Raw genomic sequence first — 18,036 nt, forward strand, 5'->3', positions numbered from 1 at the left:
TAAGGAACGGTCTCCTGAGTCACTGCCAAATGACACTTAGGCCTCTGCATACAGCTTGTGCATTCGCCATTCCTTCTTTTGCCAGTCTTGTCACACCCCAGCCTCACAGTTCTTTAAGGGCTATTTGGATAATAAACATGCTGAGCCCAGACTCTGCACTGACAGTGTAAGCTGATACACCAGACTGGGAAGTGCTACCGCAGGGAAAGAGTCACATGTTCCTGTTCCGTCTGGTATGAAATGAAGGGCCACCTCCTGCGGAGACATTCCCTGGGAAGCAGTGCTGCCCTGAGCTGTTGTAGGTGTCTGCTTCAGGGTGTGTGAGAGACACCCTGTCTTTAGGTTACACAAGGGTGCTGCTCTTGCAATTCTTTGGAAGCCAGTCAAGTGTGCAGTGACAGTGAGTGCTGTGCCAAGAGTTACTGTCCTTGTTCTGACATGCTTTCAGTGCCTGCTAGGCAACACACTGCGCTGGGGTGCATGTGTGTTCTAACACATGGCTTTGCAAAACTCAAAGGAGAATTTTACCACATGAAGGAACAACAGTGAGTGGTCTGTGGTTAATAAGGAGAGAGATATTAAGTAGCAGTATTACTTTCTTAGGAGTACTGGAAATGTTACAGCCATTTTGAATTAAGAATGATTGTCCTGCTAAATCACATTATGGTATAAGTAAAATGTCATCCTGCCAAAACAGCATTGATTTCACCAGAATGAAACTAGAATTAGGTGAGTAACTTGTACCTGTGTTTCAAGCTGGGGAGAAGGATATAAGGGCAACATGCTTTTCTCTCCCATTTAGTCTGGGGATTTTTATTTTTTTTTGTCAGTAGTGCTTCTCTCCCACAGATGTCTAGGCAATGCTCTGGTCTTCTTCTCTGACAATTTTTTCCAGAAATCATAACTGAATTTCTTTTATTTGATGTTCTGAAATGGCAGGTCAAACATGCTTGCAACTTCAGAAAAACACAGGGAAACAAACAGATCCTCATCTTAACTGTGTTACCAAGAAGCCTCAGAGCCTAGAGAAATCAAAACTGATTTCTTGCAGGTCTACAAAAAACCTAACATTTAAAGGCAGGTATAGGTAGTTCATTCTGTGGCTTTAATATTTGATTACTGGAACAATGTCGCTGAGGTGAGCTGCCTGCTTGCAGAGGAATGTACTTTTTAATAGACTAGTTATCGAAAGGTTGTGCTGAAGAGAGGAACAGCCAATAACAGACACCATGCATAATGGAAGTACTGCTTATTTTTTCTTTCTTTTTTTTTTAAGAAAAATCCTTCTATGTTAGATATTCTAAAGCCTAAAGAGTCTATGCCACACAGAAGGATGCAAAGAATTTAAGCTGAGGTTGCACTCAACTTAGTGCTGGATAATTGTCTCATCATTCTAAGAGTATTAAAATACTCAGTTAAAGCAGCTTGAATGCACAGGAATTCTGATCTGTTTGGAAAATGCAGGAAGGAGACAGAAGACCAGTTTCTTCCCTAGGACTGTGCAGCCAGAATATCCCATAGCTGTTTCTCAATTGAAACTGATGAAATGAGAAAGCATTTTGTTAATATCCCACAGAATAAACCAAGACCTAACCAGCTTGTCCACACAACAGATTGCCACACCTGAAAATGCTATTGTACCCCAGTGAGATATGCAGAGCAAAGGTGGTTCTTTACTGGAACTTAATAAGAAGCCAAGAGGAAACAAAATCCTCTCAATATACTCTACATGTACACCCTTGTATTTCTGTCACCTGTTGCTAGGCCACAGCTCAGCATCTAGGGGAGACCTCAAGTGGTTGTCTTCCGAACTTAACGGCAGTGAAAATTTGTGGCAATTGTGAAAATTGAAAATTGAAATTCTGAAAAAGTGAAAATTGGGTGTGGAGCCCAGAATTAATGTTTCAGCATTGAGTCATGGGAATCTTCCCTATGAGAGAATACTCATCCCTGCTGGACCAGGCAGAGCTGGGCCAGAGAGGGACTGCCACAGCATGCTTATGCTTAGGTCCCTACAGAATTTGTGATTCATCGGAGACATGGAGAGGGATAAGCCTCTAAAGAGACACATGGCAGCAAACTACAGACGGAGAGGAAGAAGCAGAAAAAATTCAAAACTCTGCTGCGAAAACTTACTACTACAACACAGCCTTTAAAGTTCACACCAGGAAAATATATGCAAAGTCACCTTCCCATTATGACACAAGCTTACTGTGGTTGGATTTTACTTAAGATTAAGGAGAAAAGTAACCATTCCAGGCAACCTTGGTCTAGCACTGTGGAGGTTTGGTGCTTTTTATTCATCAGCCCCTACAATTTTTCCAGTGGTTCAATGAAACCTGCAAATTTCACACACAGCAATTTTCATCCTCCTGGCAAAAAAAACAGCTACATGTCAAACATGTGACCTCTAAACACCAACAAATAAATGCCAATCTATGTATTTTTTTTTCTTTTTTGCCTAGTTTTGCTACTTGGCAAAACACCAGTGAATGAGAATGCAAACTTTTTAACCACATGATTCTTAAGAATTCAGCCATCTTTCTCCCTTGCCTTCAGCCCATACTTTCAGCCCCATACACAATGCAAAGCTCAAAAGCAGAAAAACCAAACGAAACCAAAACAAGAAAAAAAAACCCTCAGAAGTTAAATGTTATCAAAAGATTTCTGTAATATTTGGGACTGAAGGAGAAGACCAAAACTGCATGATTGGCCCACCAGAGATACCACATCCATATCTGCATTTGATTTATTTAGCTGACAAATGTCCCAGAGTCTCCGGACTGCAGGTTCAGTAACACTGTCCTTGTGATACTTCACAAGGTGGATGGACACAAAATGTCTATATACAAACTGCAGTGAGCTTAGTTTGGCAATTTAGGATTTCGTCCTGAGTCTCCCCATTACAGCAGGTGTGATCAGCCCTTGCATCTGGAGCTGTCAGAGCATAAAATTCCGGTTTAGTCTCAATAGCAGCTGATCAAGAATCAGTGGAAAACAGGGATGGGCACGCACTAGTTCCACTGCTCCCGCTAGAAGAGCAGATATGGGTACGTGGGTTGTTTAGGAATTCACACACTACGTTGCTGACCACCACAGGGAGAAATGAAGATCGAGTTCTGTACCTGGAGAAGACCAGAGAACCAAAAAAAAAAAAATAACCCCACAGATGCTGTAGGTGTCACTTGCGGTCACAGCAGCGGGGACGCGCACCCCGCCGTGCGCGGACTGGAGCGGAACCGCGGGCCGCGGCGGCCCGATCCCGATCCCGCCCCGGCTGCGTTGCCCCAGGGCCCGGGGCAGGCCGGTCCGCCGGGAAGAGCCGCTCCCAGCCCCCCCGCAGATGTGCCGCCGGGCCCCGGGGAGCACGGTGAGGGCACCCCGGCTTGCTCTGGGGCCGGGGATCCGGGGGCCGCTTCCCAAAAGCGCTTCCAGAGGCGGCACGAAGACCGGGAGCGGCGCGATGGCCCCGGCGCGCCCCGGCCGAGGCGGCCGTGCCGCGGCCGTCCAGCGCCGGGCCAGCGGCCGGAGGCGAATTCCAGGGCCAGGGCCGAAAACCAGAGGCACCCTTCCCGCTCCCAGGGAACGCTGACGGCCCGGCCCATCCCGGCAGGTCGTGCTTGGCCAGTGCCAGCCTGTGCGTGAATGTGTGTGCAAACACACACACCGGTACATTTCCCACTGCAACAGCGGTTCTCCTCGCACCTATTCCTGGTGTTTCTCACTAGCACGTCTCTCCTTTGAGTTCTCAGGCCATACCAGATTCTCAGGAGAGAAGCTCTCCAGTGCTCCCGGACAATGGCAGGTAAGAGCAAATGCGAATAAAAATGCTGCTCACTCCAGGCCTGGGCAAAGGACACCTCAGGGATGGGGCCTCGCTGCCGTGTTTAGTTGTGACTTTGAGGTCTTACTTTTTCAAACCACTGAAATTACTTCAGTAAGTCATCATCATCATGGCTGGGCTTCGCAAACAAAGATTTAGGAAGACTCTATCCACATTTGTTACAAGCACGCTGGTGGCTAATGAGGCCAACACGAGATAGAACATATCCGATTGCAAAAGGCACAGCAGAAAGACTCCTTAGGTGGTATATTCTGCAAGACACAGTTCCTTCTGTGTTGTCTTTTCTCCTCAAGAGTGATCCTGCGTGTGTTCTCAAAGGCATCAGCAGCGTTATAGATGGTGTGTCTCCAGGCCTCCTGATTTGAGGCCAGAGTAGACCAGTTATGATGATCAATATGGCCAAGGCTGAGATGTTGTTTCAGGGAGTCCTTGTATCTTTTCTTCGGGGCTCCTCTCATGCGGCAGCCAGTGGCAAGTTCACCATAAAGCAGGATCTTAGGGAGGCGGTGGTCCTTCATCCTGGAGACGTGCCCTGCCCATCGCAGCTGTGTTCTCATCAACATGGCCTCAATATTTGTGACTGCAGCTTGCTCTAGAACAGATGTATTAGTCACATAATCTGACCAGTGGATGTTTAGGATTGTACGGAGACAGCGTTGATGGAAGCGTTCTAGGAGACGCAGGTGGTGGCGGTAAATGATCCATGATTCGGAACCGTATAAGAGAGTAAACAGCACAATGGCGCTCTGATTGGCCAATGGTGATATGGGGATGATGGAAGACTTCCTGAGGTGCAGGTTGATAGAGAAATTCTGTCTTCTTTAAGCTGACTTCCAGCCCAAAGAGCTCAGCAGCATCTGCAAAGCAGGATGTTAAACGCTGCAGAGCTGCTTCTGTGTGGGCGACAAGGGCAGCGTCATCAGCATAAAGCAGCTCCCAGACCAGATGATTTAAGGACTTAGTGTGGGCCTTCAGTTGCCTTAGGTAAGTGATCACTTCAGTAAGTGATGCCTTGGAAAACTCCAGTCTCCCCAAACAATGTGTCCAAGCGCCCATCGCTCCAGCAAAAGGAAAACAATCTGTCAGCTTGGCAGAATTAATCTTACCCCCTCTTGGAAACTTTGGCATCTCCAGGTACTGAGCTCCCTTTTTGCTGAGAGCCAGCAGAAACAGCAAAGCAGCAAAGAGGTCACTGCTCCTGATGTTCCAGACTAAGCTGTGGAGCAAGAGTTTTCAGAGTTTATACATGCCTTGAATTCATGGTAGCATTTGACCTGCATTTTATTAATGTCTTTTGCAAAGCTCTTGTTTCATGGGCACTGTGCTCACTAGAGTAAGAGTCACTACTTGTAAATTAGGTTAAAATGAGCTGTTGTCTCTTCAAACATTCAGCTCGGGTTCTATTAGTTATCCCTAACTGCCTAAACTTGCCTGTCACTTAGCAGGTGGTGCTCTGGGATGTACATCAGGAGCTGTGTCATGGAGAAACTGAGCTTACGAGATGCCTGAAGCTTAGTGTTGGCAGTCAGGAACCAAGAGCTGCATGTCTTGTAAATCCAGTCATTTTCAACAGTCCCTGGGAATTTCTATCTCTGGTTATGTATAAACAATTACTACCACATAGACAGTATTTCATTTTTTCCTTGTTTTCACTGATGAATGATTTTTAAGAGAATTATTAAAATTGAATAGCCCATATTCAGTAAAATCTTGAACAAGTAAGCTCCAATACATCTTTTTACATCCCTTGAAAAAGCTCCATCCCAACATATCTGCCTGGCTACTCAGCTTACCTTGAATCCACTTTGACAGCAGTTTGAGATACATTAGACAGCCTAATCTCTGAGAAAAAATCCTGTTGCTTTCTATTGAAGTCACTGTTGTGATGCTGAAATGGGGCAGTGGCATCTTAAACACCTACCCCGATGTCGTCATTGCACAGCGCTGAACTGGAAGATGAGGCGATCCCACATTGCAGTGGGAAGTTGCTCTGAGCTTTCAGAAGTTGTTGCCACAACACCTGGAGGGAATCTAGGCTGGCACTGCTTTTTGGGGACAGTGGAATCAGAGCAACAGAAACATCAACTCGAGGAGGGATTTAGTAGTGCTTATTTAGGGCAGTGTGACCTGCTGTGGAACACATCCACTGTCCACTGACTTCCACCTGGGAAAGCCCAGTGTTGCAAAGAATTGCTGGGCTGGGGGCATTCAGCGATTAATGCCTCAGGAGTCACTCATGGCTGCTGAGCAGGAGTCAAATCCTGCCACTGTCACTCTGTTTCCACTAGTTTTGTGCCACTTGGAAAACACACTAGAGAAAAAGGAAGGACCAAGCCCCAGCTCCACAAATTGTTCTGCATCTGCCTCCTCTATTCCAAGTTGTCTTCTGGTTTTCTTTCTGCCTCCAGGGAAAAAGGTCCTGATAGTCTATGCACATCAAGAGCCCAAGTCCTTCAACGGATCTCTGTTGAAGATTGCTGTGGAAGAATTGACCGAGCAGGGCTGCAGTGTCACGGTGTCGGATTTATATGCAATGCAGTTTGAGCCAAGAGCAACAAGAAATGACATTGTTGGTGAGACTAGCCAAAATACACCTTTATCAACAATACTAACTTGTAAGCCCCCCTTTAGGTAACAGAAGGCTGACAAAAGTCTCCCTGGAGCCTTCCCCATGCTGAACAACCCAGCTGTCTCAGTCTGTCTGCATAGGAGAGGTGCTCCAGCCCTTGCACCATCAAGAGATTAATAAGAAACTTATTTCATTAATAAGAAACTTATATAGAACCAGACAGCATTTCCAAAAGTCCACTCCTGAACAGGAACTTTGTCTCCCAGTCAGATTACTGAGAGGGAAAAATTCATTAGCACATGTCCACAGTCAGTCTCTGAAGTCTATTTCTCGTGAAGAGGAAAAGTCTTCAGATACCATTCTGTGACTTGCTACCATTTAGTTCACAAGGCTACTGCCTCTGTCTTCTGCTAGAGGCTGATGATCTGCCAGCTGAAGCGACAGAAAAAACCTATATGCTTGATTCAGACATCCTTGAATCAGCTCACCCAATTGCTGTGGGATCAGCAGAGACAGCCAATAGTGGTTCCCCAGCACCTGCCGAGTTTCCCAGTTACAGAGGCTGGAAAGCAGCTCCATCGTGCTTAGGAGTGCATGATGGTCTCAGTAAACCCTAAGGCAGAGGCAGAACAATTAGCACAATTCTCTTAAATCATCCACCTCCATCACCAGAGTCCTGAGCCAAGCTTAGGTTCTCATATTGCACTTGGTATGTTGCTACAGGAAGGTGGAAGTTTAGGACTGAGGCTCTACATTCCTCTCCACTTTAAAATCAAATCACCTTCAGATGTGATGATGCTGAATATCCACCAAAGAAAAGGAAATGGGGAAAATGGAAAGCAGTGACTCCATTTACAGCTGTAGATGGCAACCTGTAGTTAAGTCTTATCTGGCTTGGTGCTGGACACAGGGCAAGGAATGACTTCACTTCTACCCGCAGGTCGCTTGCACAACTCGGAAGCGTTCAATTATGGTGTGGAGACGTGGGAAGCTTACAAGAAGGGAGGTTTGTCCAAAGATCTGGTTGAAGAGCAAAAGAAGGTGCAGGAAGCAGACTTGCTGATTTTTCAGGTCATTATTTTAAATACACTTCAGTTGTGTTGTTCACTTTATCACTTATTTATTAAAAAGAAGCTTCTGAAAGACACCATAAAGTCATTCAAAATTTGCTGCTGACTAAACTGACCACTTGTAGAGACAGTGGTGATTGTCCAGTTTGCACTTTGTTTCCATCTCAAATTAGGCCAAATGTGGTAATGCTTTTAGAGTTTTTCTTCTGTGCTGCAGTGTGTACAAAGGTTTAGTGATAGTGATGCTTCCTAGAAAAACAGTCCATAAAGCGTTCAAGATAATGCAATTAAGACATGATAGCTTTGGGATGTAGTCCCACAGGCTAACTGGAAGATCTATACACTAAGGGTCCAAGTGTTAAAGTAGTAGTTTTCTTCTCAATAAAGAGATTTGGAGTCATGATATCAGCAGGGTGTGAAAGTAAGTCTGTCTTAAGATCCCCCAGCATTTTTCAGCAGATTGTCAGATCAGCACTGGTCACCTGATGTCAGTCCTGCTAATAAGGCATTAGATCATCTGTTGCTTTTGCATTTCACACATAGGATTCTGTACAGTGATTCTGTACAGTCTTAAGTTTGAATGAAATGGCACCTTCCTGATTCATCATTTTCCAACTTTAATCTGGGTGGAAGCTCTCACATGCACCCTAGTGTTAGTGTGCTGTAGATGCTCAGGTGTGGCCCCGAGACTCCTACAATCAGAAAGCACTTCAGGTCCTGTTGCCAAGCACAGTTACTGCCTCTCCTGACAGAGAGCTGGAAGAAGGCAGGTACAAGATCTGAACAGACTCAGAGAATAGGATTTGGCCTGTGAACCAGGTCTAAGGGTGGTCCAGACTCTCTGTGCTAACCAGGTAATTTCCTCTTTGCCTAGTTTCCCTTGTTTTGGTTCAGCATGCCTGCAATCCTGAAGGGCTGGATGGACAGAGTCTTGGTCCAAGGCTTTGCTTATGATTTGTCCAAGTGTTATGATGGCGGTTTGCTCCAGGTATGTTTTTGAGATTATTAAGGTCAAGGTTTGCACAATGTTCTTCTGGGCAATGGTCCTTAGTTTCCATTGCAGTTGTTTAAAGCTCTGACTTTTCGCTATCTTGAAATAATGCATCAGCCTTGCTTCACACAAGGGTGTCAGACATGTAATTCTTTTTTTATTTTAACCTGTCTCTTCTCAAAGGCCAGACACAAAGTCAACTGTCTAGTTGTATGTCACCAATCTTGCCTCAGAACTGCCAATTCTTGTAAGGTCTGGGAGAGAAGCAGACCTTCTCTTCTAGAAATATATGCTGTCCTGGTTTCCCTGAATATCTCTTGAATTGTTCAGCTACTCTTCTTTAAACGTGCCTAACTGAATCACCACTTTTTAATTCTAGGACAAATTATCCCTGTTTTCTTTCACCACTGGAGGAACCAAAGAAATGTATTCAAATGGAGGTATCGGTGGTGATATTCGCTATGTTCTGTGGCCCATGCAGGTATAATGTATGAATATTTCATTGTTGTATATCTCAATATTTATTGTCCAAATTATTTTTAGCAATTCCTATATTGTTTATTTTATATGAAGTATAATAAGAAATTAATAAGTTGCCCACTCCAAGCATCTGCAGGTTATAAACTGGGCCCTAAAATCTCAAGACTACTTTAAAAGCCCAGTAAGGTTTAAAGCTGTTTTGTGCCCCTTCTTCCAGATTAGAATTTGGAGACAGCTTATGCTGTCAGCCTTTTCAGTTTCTCTGATATTATAGGATTTCCTTTATCTCCAGGGTGTGGGATTTCTGTTCCCCAAGGTTACCTGATGTAGGATGCAGGGCAGGAGGGGAGTCACCCATGATCTCCTACCCCTTGCAATTACCAGATGCCTGCCCCTGAGGAGCTGTCCAGCTCCAGAGCTCGCAAATAAAGGTGACAAAAACATGAAGCACGACACTGAATTCAGAAATACGCAGAGGGAAAATGGCAAGCTGAGTTGATTCCACAGGCAGTAGCCTTCATTCAGAGGGAAAAGGTTAAAAAAAAATCCAAAACCCCAGTTTGGAAGTAGATGTGAAAGACACTGCAGTTCAGGAACAATCAGAGGAAGTTCAACCAGGACAATGAACGTTAGGCTGTCTCTGATCCTTGCACATTGAAGAGAGTACAGCAGCCAAAGAGAAGAGTTCTGTTGGTGTAAAAGCAATTCATTTCCCTTCCCTGATAAATGCACACATTTACAGAACCTGCCAGATCCTGGGTCAGACAAACAGGTTCAGATTTGAATCATGCATGTTCTTCAATCGAAAGAATTAACTATTTCCTGAAGCATTTCTTTCTTTGTTTTGCATCCAGCATGGAATCATGCACTTCTGTGGTGTCAAAGTCCTTGAACCTCACATCTGTTATGCTCCAGAGAATGTCTCTGAGGAGAAGAGGAAGGAGATGCTGACTGCCTGGACCCAGCGTCTGAAGACTCTTTGGAAGGAAGAACCCATCAACTGCTCTCCTGAGTGGTATTTCAAGTAGTGTTCAGGTACAAGACTACAGAGAGAAGATCGTTTTTCTTCATTCTTTTAGATGCTCTATCTAAATACCTGAATGCTAATCTCCTAATTCAAATGTCTTTTAAGAATCTGGAAGACAGCAGCTAGCAGCTTAACTGAAAATACAGCATTTATCTTCATTGATTCCTGAGGGATTCTCATTAAGGATGGGTGCAGCTGGAAAGCCTTGTGGGTAGCCTTGTGCTTTTCCACATATTCACAAAGCAATGTTAAAGCTACAACACCTACCAAAAAAGGGGGAAAACAAATACAAATATTGTACAGTGGTATGTGCATGAATTGCCTTCCTTTGTAGACTCCACCTCCCATTGATAAACTAAGTAGCTTCCTAAAATCAAAGGGACCTCTCTATTTTGGTTGCCCTCAGGGGAGACAAAAAGGAATCCTGGGTGCTTCCTGCCCCTTCACACCAGTCACGGTTGGTGTTTGGGTCTGGAGGGCATTTGCATCCCCTCCACCATCAGAGTCAATGGGCTTCCTTGGAGATCTCCAGCACTGGCAGCTGGCAAGGCAGGATGCCGACCTGAAAACCTGCAGGAGCCCTGTCTGTCTATGGGTCAGGATCTGGTGGGACAAAAGGACTGTCTGGCTCTTAACATCCGTGATTTTTACCTTGAATTGTAGCAGGAGTATTTTTGAGAGCTGTTAACCCTGTTGGTTCATATGGCAAGGGGCAGGTTTCTCACTTAGCTACCCGACTTCTTGCTTTGACCAGCTCACCTAACAGCTGGCTTTGCACTCTGGTATTAAAAGAAAGTGGCCCAAATAAGGAACTGTCTCCTGAGTCACTGCCAAATGGCGCTTAGGCCTCTGCATACAGCATGTGCATCTGCCATACCTTCTTTGTGCCAGTCTTGTCACACCCCAGCCTCACAGTTCTTTAAGGGCTATTTGGATAATAAACATGCTGAGCCCAGACTCTGCACTGACAGTGTAAGCTGATACACCACACCGGGAAGTGCTACCGCAGGGAAAGAGTCACATGTTCCTGTTCCATCTTCTTCCGTCTCTGCCACCTCCTGCAGAGACATTCCCTGGGAAGCAGTGCTGCCCAAAGCTGTTGTACGTGTCTACTTCAGAGTGTGTGAGACAAAGTCTTTAGGTTACCCAAGCAGGAAATTTGCTTTGGCTCAATAGCTCTGTTACAGGAATAGGAAAGTGAAAGTTATTAAGGGGGAAAGTGTTATACATCTGAGTTGTGGAGAAAGCAGATTCATGCCAGAAGACTTAAGGTAAACAACTTACCTGATGAGAAAGTGGAGGACAAATTCAAATATTGAAATTGCATAGGAGAGGAATCATCCTCATGTTCACAGTGTACAGTTACCAGACTGTTCAAGAAACAAGGAAATTGAAGTGAAAGCAAAAGTTGCAAGTGTCAAACCCAATATTACTGCTTTGGATCAATTGCAGAGCTTAGTGGGTTTAACTGTTAGATAAAGAATCTAATATAGACTGACCTGTATATTGAGGATACACTTCTTGACACTATTTGGTAGATACATGCTAGATCCCAAACACTTGGTAGCGTTAGGCGCTTGTATTAGCCTGGATATATGTAATCTAAGTATCCACGGTGGCTGTGCTAGGTCAGAACAAGGATCCTGCAGCCCTGAGTTTTTTCTCCACAGTGGTTATAGGCCAGGAATAGCAAGCACTTCCCATGAATACTGACCTGGGTGCTAACTACATTTAGTTTGGGGGATTTCCTGAGGTACATACATTTTCTCTATATTTACAAAGCCAAATAATATATCTCTGTTCTGAATTTTGTTTAGCATTCTCTTGAATTCATGTCAACTTCAAGCAGCCAATATATTTTGGCAAAGTTCAGCAGGTGAGTTTTTCCTTGCATGAAGCACTGGAGTGGGGAGGAGGCCCTGGGAGGGTGAAGCACCTGGTTCCCAGTAGCTTTGTTTGGTTCTTCCCAGTCAACAGTAATGATCAGTCCCATCTGTTCTTTTACACACTGCTCAGAGTTTTGTACATGTGCATCACCTCCACTCCTAAATAATCTCCTTCCCAGGCCAAGGAGTCCTGTCCTTCTCAGTTGTTCTTCTAAGAGAAGTCATTGCCTTTGGTCACCCTTGTTGTTCTTCTCTAAACACCTCCAGTCTCACTATCCCATTACTGAGAAGAGGGGACCAGAGGTACATGCAGAGTCAACTCTATGACTTTCTTTGTTCCTTTTATAATCATCTCTGAAACATGGTTTGCTTTAGCTAATGTTTCCATCTCTTGTAACTCTACAATTTGGCCATCAGTGGTAATGATCAGCTCAAGGCCCATTATTTTATACATCAATTTAGGGTAAATTTTTTTCTCATGTGTACCCCTTTAATAACCTGAACTTCACTTTCTGTCTCATTGCCCACTCAATCATTATTCCAGAGCCCTTCAAAATCTTTTTCTCTTCAGATCTCTTCAGAAAACTCAGTAAAGGTGACAGAAGACCCTACAGTTTTTCCAGTAATGCAATGAAACCTGCAAGTTTCATCCTGCTGGCAATAAAATCAGCTATATGTCAAACACCTGGGGTTTTTTTGAGCATTTTATGTATTTATATTTTCTTTACTATAAGTTTTAATAAGATGGCTGAGATTTTTAGTACAAAGTATGTAAAAGTTTTGTTGAGATTAGTGCAAGTTTCAGTTAAAGTAAAAAGAGAACTAATGGCCTTATTTAATTTTCATTAATACTAAAATTGAAGACTTCTGCTCATGTAAATGCATTATTGTGAAAAGCACTAAAAAAGTATTGACCTTATTGTCCATTTCAAGATAACCTTCCTTTCTTCTCAATCAGAATTAAGAGATTTCTCTGTAAATTCAGATTGCATTTCTGGGTCAGTTTATTTTCCCTATTCATTTAAAGAGAGAATGTCATAACTGGCAGCACTGACCTCTAAACACCAGCAAATAAATGCCAATTTGTCTTTTTTTGCCTCATTTTGCTGCTTGGCAAAACACCACTGAATGAAAATGCAAACTCTTTAACCACATGATTCTTAAGAATTCAGCCATCTTTCTCCCTGCCTTCAGCCCATACCTTCAGCCCCATACACAATGCAAAGCTCAAAAGCAGAAAAACCAAGCGAAACCAAATCAAGAAAAAAAACCCTCAGAAGTTAAATGTTATCAAAAGATTTCTGTAATGTTTGGGATTGCAAAAGACCAAAGCTGCACGATTGGCCCACCAGAGATACCACATCCATATTTGCATTTGCTTTATTTAGCTGACAAATGTCCCAGTGTCTCTGGACTGCAGGTTCAGTAACACTGTCCTTGTGATACCTCAGTGTGAATGTACATGAAATGGCTGTATACAAACTGCAATGAGCTTAGTTTGGCAATCTGGGATTCCATCCCGATCTCCTCATTACAGTAGGTGTGATCAGCCCTTGCATTTGGAGCTGTCAGAGCATTAAACTCCTGTCTCAATAGCAGCTGATCAAGAATCAGTGGAAAACAAGGCATGCGCCAGTTCCACTGCCAACTTTTTTTTTCTTTTTGAGGGGAAACAATTGCACTCAGCTTTTTTTTTTTTTTTTGGAGAGATCTTGAATAGAAGCCATTTATTAAGTTTGTCCAACACAGTGCAGTCTCGATACTGAGAGAGAAAACTTCATCTTGAAAGTGATCACCAAGGTTATTTTACCTCTCCAAAACCACAGCTGCCCACATCCAACTGTGTCCTTTCTGTCTTTCCAAAAAGACACATTTCAGGAAGCTGACAGGCAGGAGTCCCCTGCCCCTGGCAGATGCATGTGCTGGCCACCAGAAAACAAAAAACAGACCATGTCTTCTCCTAGAAGAGCAGATGGGGGTACATGGATGGTTTAGGAGTTCAGATACTACATTGCTGACCATCACAGGGAGAAATGAAGGACACAATTTGTGGGCTGCTATCACTGTCCCAGACTGATGTGCTGTTTTTCTGGTAGTGCCTGGTAATACTGAGCCGTGAACTCCACTGCAAAGTACAGTGGGGAGCGTAACAGCTGCCCACAATGGGAAAGATCACGGCAAAGAGGGTAGACACTTATCATCACCTTCATTTCACTGGAAGAATAGCAAAGCCATCGGTCTTATGTAAAGCACCTGTGTTAGCAACATACCCGACCTCCCGAGGAGAATGGACTAGACGGTATTTGTCGGTCCTTTTAGGTTATCTATTTCCGCCAGCTGTCCCCCGGACTGGCACGTGTTACAGTTACCCTGTTGACAAACTCCTGCCTCCACTCTTCCCGAACAAACCCTCCCCCACACATCTTCAGCACCAAATCCTCAACACCGAAAGGCGTTTCCGACACGCACCCAGCTGCTGTCGGGCTCGGTACCGTGGCCAGGTTGTCACCATTCACAGTGCGCACCGGGCTCACCCAGGCGGCGGCGCTAGGACGGGCAGGGCTCCCGCCCTTCTCTCCCGGTGGGAGGGCGCGCGTTGCGTCGCACGGACCGAGTGACTGCACAGCATCCGGAGCAGCGGCAGCTCCGCCGTGCCCTCGGGCGAGCCCAGGCACCTCCCGTGCTCCGAGAAGGCGCGGGCCGGGTCGGGCCCCCCTCCCGCTGCCGCGGGGGCCGGGGCGCTCCGCAGGGGGCGGCGAGGCCGGAGCCCGCTGCCGGGCCGCTCCGGGGAAGGCGGCAGGACGAGGAGACTGGCGCACCCCGCGGTAAGGCACGGTGGCCGGGAACGGGACAACGCCGGAACCGAAAAGCACCGCGCGCGACACCGGCGCGCGGTGCCGGGGGCCTGCGGGGGTGCCGGGCCCCGAGGAGAGGTGGCCCGGCGGGGCTGCGGCGCTACATCCCGCCCTGCCGAGGAGGGTCGCCCGGGCACGGGGGAACGGGAAGCGGCGGGCGGGGGAGCGGTGCGTGCGAGGAGAGGCGGCCGCGGCTGCAGGAAGCCGCGGGAGGAGGAGGAGAAGGGCGACAAGGCAAGTCGGCCAACGAGGAACTAGGCCGGAGGAGCCCCGCATTAAGGCTTCCCGGCCCTGCGGCGAGCGGATCTTTCGGCCCTCGCCGCCCGAGGCCAGGCCCGGCCCGGCTGCCGGCGCCTGTCTCTGACAGCCACGGCCCTACGAGGTGCCGTTGTCCAGACAGCCTGTTCCCACTCCCTTGCGAGAACGGCCACTGCACAGACCCCGCCCTTCTCCCCTTCCATGCTCCCTCTGCTCTGCTCCTAATATAACATGTTTTGTCACACCTTTGCTTCCCTTGTCTTGGCTCCTCCTCCCCTTTATGTAACGTACTCATGATCTTGACACAAGTATTTTCTTTGCTATTTCCGAAGGGGGAAAAAAAAAGAAAAAGTCATTCCTCAGTGAAAAGATGAGCTGAAACACCTGAGTGGAAGGGAAAGGTTTAGATGGAACTGGTTATGAAAGTTGCAGCAGTAGAGTTGAGATGCCCTGACAGCTTTTGAAACATCTTTCACACATGCAGTCTTTTCTTCAGCTGTAGCAACTCTTCCATTTATCTCCTGGTACCCATACTGGAGATACTTGTTTTGCCTCCTGTTTTTTATTCCCTTGTGTTACTGATAACTAAGTGGCCTTGAGTTTTGACGCCTGAAAACACATTCATTTCCTCCAATTATACTTTGTAACACCTCTCAAGAATTTATGTGCTGAGAGCATCGTTAGACCACAAAGGCTGCAATCAGCGTGTCACCATTTTTCATATTACTGCGCTAATGTGCACAGCAATCCTCCTTAACTACACAGGCCATGTCAGATCTGCATCAGATCAGTAACAAATCAATAGAACCAAGCAAACTGCTTCTGAATGGTGGTCAGGCCTGATATGACCTAATGACCAGCTCATGACTCTAGGGAACTTCTGTGCCCCTTAGGGGCTAGAGGAGAGGACATAACCATGATGTTACAAAGAAAAATGCCACAAACATACTTATTACACTCCTATCCCTCTCTAAATAACACCAGTCATACTGGTCGGCAAAAATTCCTCTCTTCTAGCAACGAGTGTTCAGAATTTTCATAACACAGATTGGCATGCGGTAAATATGAACCCATTGTAATACAGATGTTCAGAATAGTATATTTTAAAAATTGCTTTATAATCAATCAAGTATTTTGGGCTACCTCATAGAACACAAATTAACCCCTGGAAGTATGTGTAGCTTCTGTAAGGGTAAGCAAAATCAAACTGCAAAATTTCTGTTCTCTTAATCACAGATACTTAATGTATGCATTGGTATATCCTAAGTACTGAGGATACACATAAATTACCCTGTATCTCAATAAAAAGAAGTAAGATTGGAATGAACTTGAGTCTTTGAGCTTCCTGCCTTGATTCTTTTGTCACCTGACATTTCAAGGTAGCATAAACCAGTATCTCATGTTAAATAGTATACTGGAATAAGTAATCTTTGCTTTAAAGCCTGGCTAGAGATTGCTTTCCTGTGATACTCAGTCTACAAAAAAACTTTGGTTTTGAAATAAGTCATTAGGTCAGAGAGCTTCTATTCAGAGTACCTCATTACTTAATAACAACAACAAAAACAGTAATAGCATCCCAGCATACCCAAGGAGGAGGGTTCCCTCCCATCTTGAATGTTATCCAGATCATTTCAGCAGATAGCTTATGATTTCAGGAGTTATTACTTCTTTTGAATTTCCAAGACTTCTAGTTACAGTTATATGCTGCTTGGTAGGAACAGGTATTCACAATGTAAATAGGATCAAGGTTTTTTATTGTTGCACTTTGAGGCAGAGCTGGTTTTTTGTCAGGTATGGAATGGCAGCCCCAAGCTATCAGTGGTATTAGTGCAAGTCTAGAGATTCACCATTCAAAAATACACATCTACTTTGCATTTACAAGAAAAGTGCATACAAATTCTTACAGGAATAACTACTACCTAGGTGCATAAAATTACTGTTAGCTCGGAAAAATTAACGTAGATACGTGGCTTCAAATAATTTCTTGAGAGGAGACTCCAGATAAAGAAGCAAAATGTTAGTTTATGCCACATTAAAGTCTCGTGACTGAATTCAGGCCTTTGTACCTGTTACATCCACCCCATCTGCACAAAAGTCAGGAGCACCACCCCAAGAAATCTAGAGAACCATCACCCGAAACTTCCAGGGACACAAAAGCTCACCTGTGAGAGAAGCAGCTTGGCACTGCTATGAGTCGTTTGCTATTCTGCTATTTGATTAATTGTAAAGGAATTTAAAAAATAATAAAACAACCCAACAAACAAAACACAACAACAATCTCCTCTAACAATTATTATGCATAGCAGAGCTTACCTTCTTACTAAATGAATGCAGTCATGTCCTCAGTCCTGTATTCATAATGCAGGCTAGCACTCCAGTAAAACAAAATCTGCATCCTTTTGAAGTCAGGGAAGCCAAAGAAAACCCTGAAGACAGCACATGGCTCAGATGTATAGAGATTGTTCTCTATCTGTACTGCAACAGCCCATAGAGCCTGTATATGTACTTGGAAGAGGAAGCTCTTGCTTTATTCTTCTACAGGCACAACTTTTTTTTTCTTAATTAAATTCAGTCTTCCCTGTTTTGGCTTGTCAATATTGAACTGATCAGACAATTTCCAACTCTGCACTAAAACACATCTCTTCCTGCAGATACCTACTTTCCCCACTCACTTTCACTAACTCCTTAGTTCCTAAGCTCCAGAAAGAGGCTGTGGTAATTGGGCAGCTGTAATTAGGCTGCAGCTGATGTTCACAACAACATTAAGCAATCTTTTCAATTAGAGATTTGATGATACAGGTGCACAGTAGTTTACAGGAGTTAGCAGTCATTAGTTGGTCTGAAAAATTTGGGAATCCCTTTGCTACACTATTTAGAGCTCTTAGTTACCCAAACAAGCCAATCTACTGATAGTGGCACTTTGAAATGGTGCCTTTCTCCCACCTCTGTATATCTGTGTCGTAATTACCCAAGAGGAATGGAAACTGAACAGCCCTGCCAGTCTCTTGCACTTTGTTTTTTCTCAGCAAACTCTTTCTTTACATGATGTAAGGTGC

At 44.8% G+C, this 18,036-nt stretch overlaps 1 protein-coding gene and 1 long non-coding RNA gene across 3 annotated transcripts; both read left to right on the forward strand.

The window, feature by feature from the left end:
- Nucleotides 1–3,637: 3,637 nt before the first annotated feature.
- Nucleotides 3,638–10,122, forward strand: NQO2 (N-ribosyldihydronicotinamide:quinone reductase 2). Its single transcript, XM_018076867.1, has 6 exons — nucleotides 3,638–3,805; nucleotides 6,253–6,417; nucleotides 7,354–7,484; nucleotides 8,358–8,471; nucleotides 8,854–8,955; nucleotides 9,809–10,122. The coding sequence occupies exons 1-6, from the start codon at nucleotides 3,799–3,801 to the stop codon at nucleotides 9,980–9,982; spliced, it is 693 nt and encodes a 230-aa protein (XP_017932356.1). The 5' UTR covers nucleotides 3,638–3,798; the 3' UTR covers nucleotides 9,983–10,122.
- A 70-nt stretch (nucleotides 10,123–10,192) lies between these two features.
- LOC108640450 lies at nucleotides 10,193–12,968 on the forward strand. 2 transcript variants are annotated; one of them, XR_001921183.1, is made up of 2 exons: nucleotides 10,193–12,170; nucleotides 12,439–12,968. It is a non-coding gene; the product is annotated as an uncharacterized LOC108640450 (long non-coding RNA). The 2 variants fall into 2 exon arrangements; XR_001921184.1 differs by having other exon boundaries at nucleotides 10,193–11,857.
- The last annotated feature ends 5,068 nt before the right edge of the window (nucleotides 12,969–18,036 follow it).

The sequence above is a fragment of the Manacus vitellinus genome, unplaced genomic scaffold (assembly GCF_001715985.3).
Source record: "Manacus vitellinus isolate BGI_N305 unplaced genomic scaffold, ASM171598v3 scaffold_33_pilon, whole genome shotgun sequence".
NCBI classification, from domain to species: domain Eukaryota; kingdom Metazoa; phylum Chordata; class Aves; order Passeriformes; family Pipridae; genus Manacus; species Manacus vitellinus.

Coding starts and splice junctions, on each gene's coding strand:
- NQO2 (XM_018076867.1), top strand. Junction 7,485..8,357: donor CAGACTTGCTGATTTTTCAG/GTCATTATTTTA, acceptor CTCTTTGCCTAG/TTTCCCTTGTTTTGGTTCAG. Junction 8,956..9,808: donor ATGTTCTGTGGCCCATGCAG/GTATAATGTATG, acceptor TTTTGCATCCAG/CATGGAATCATGCACTTCTG.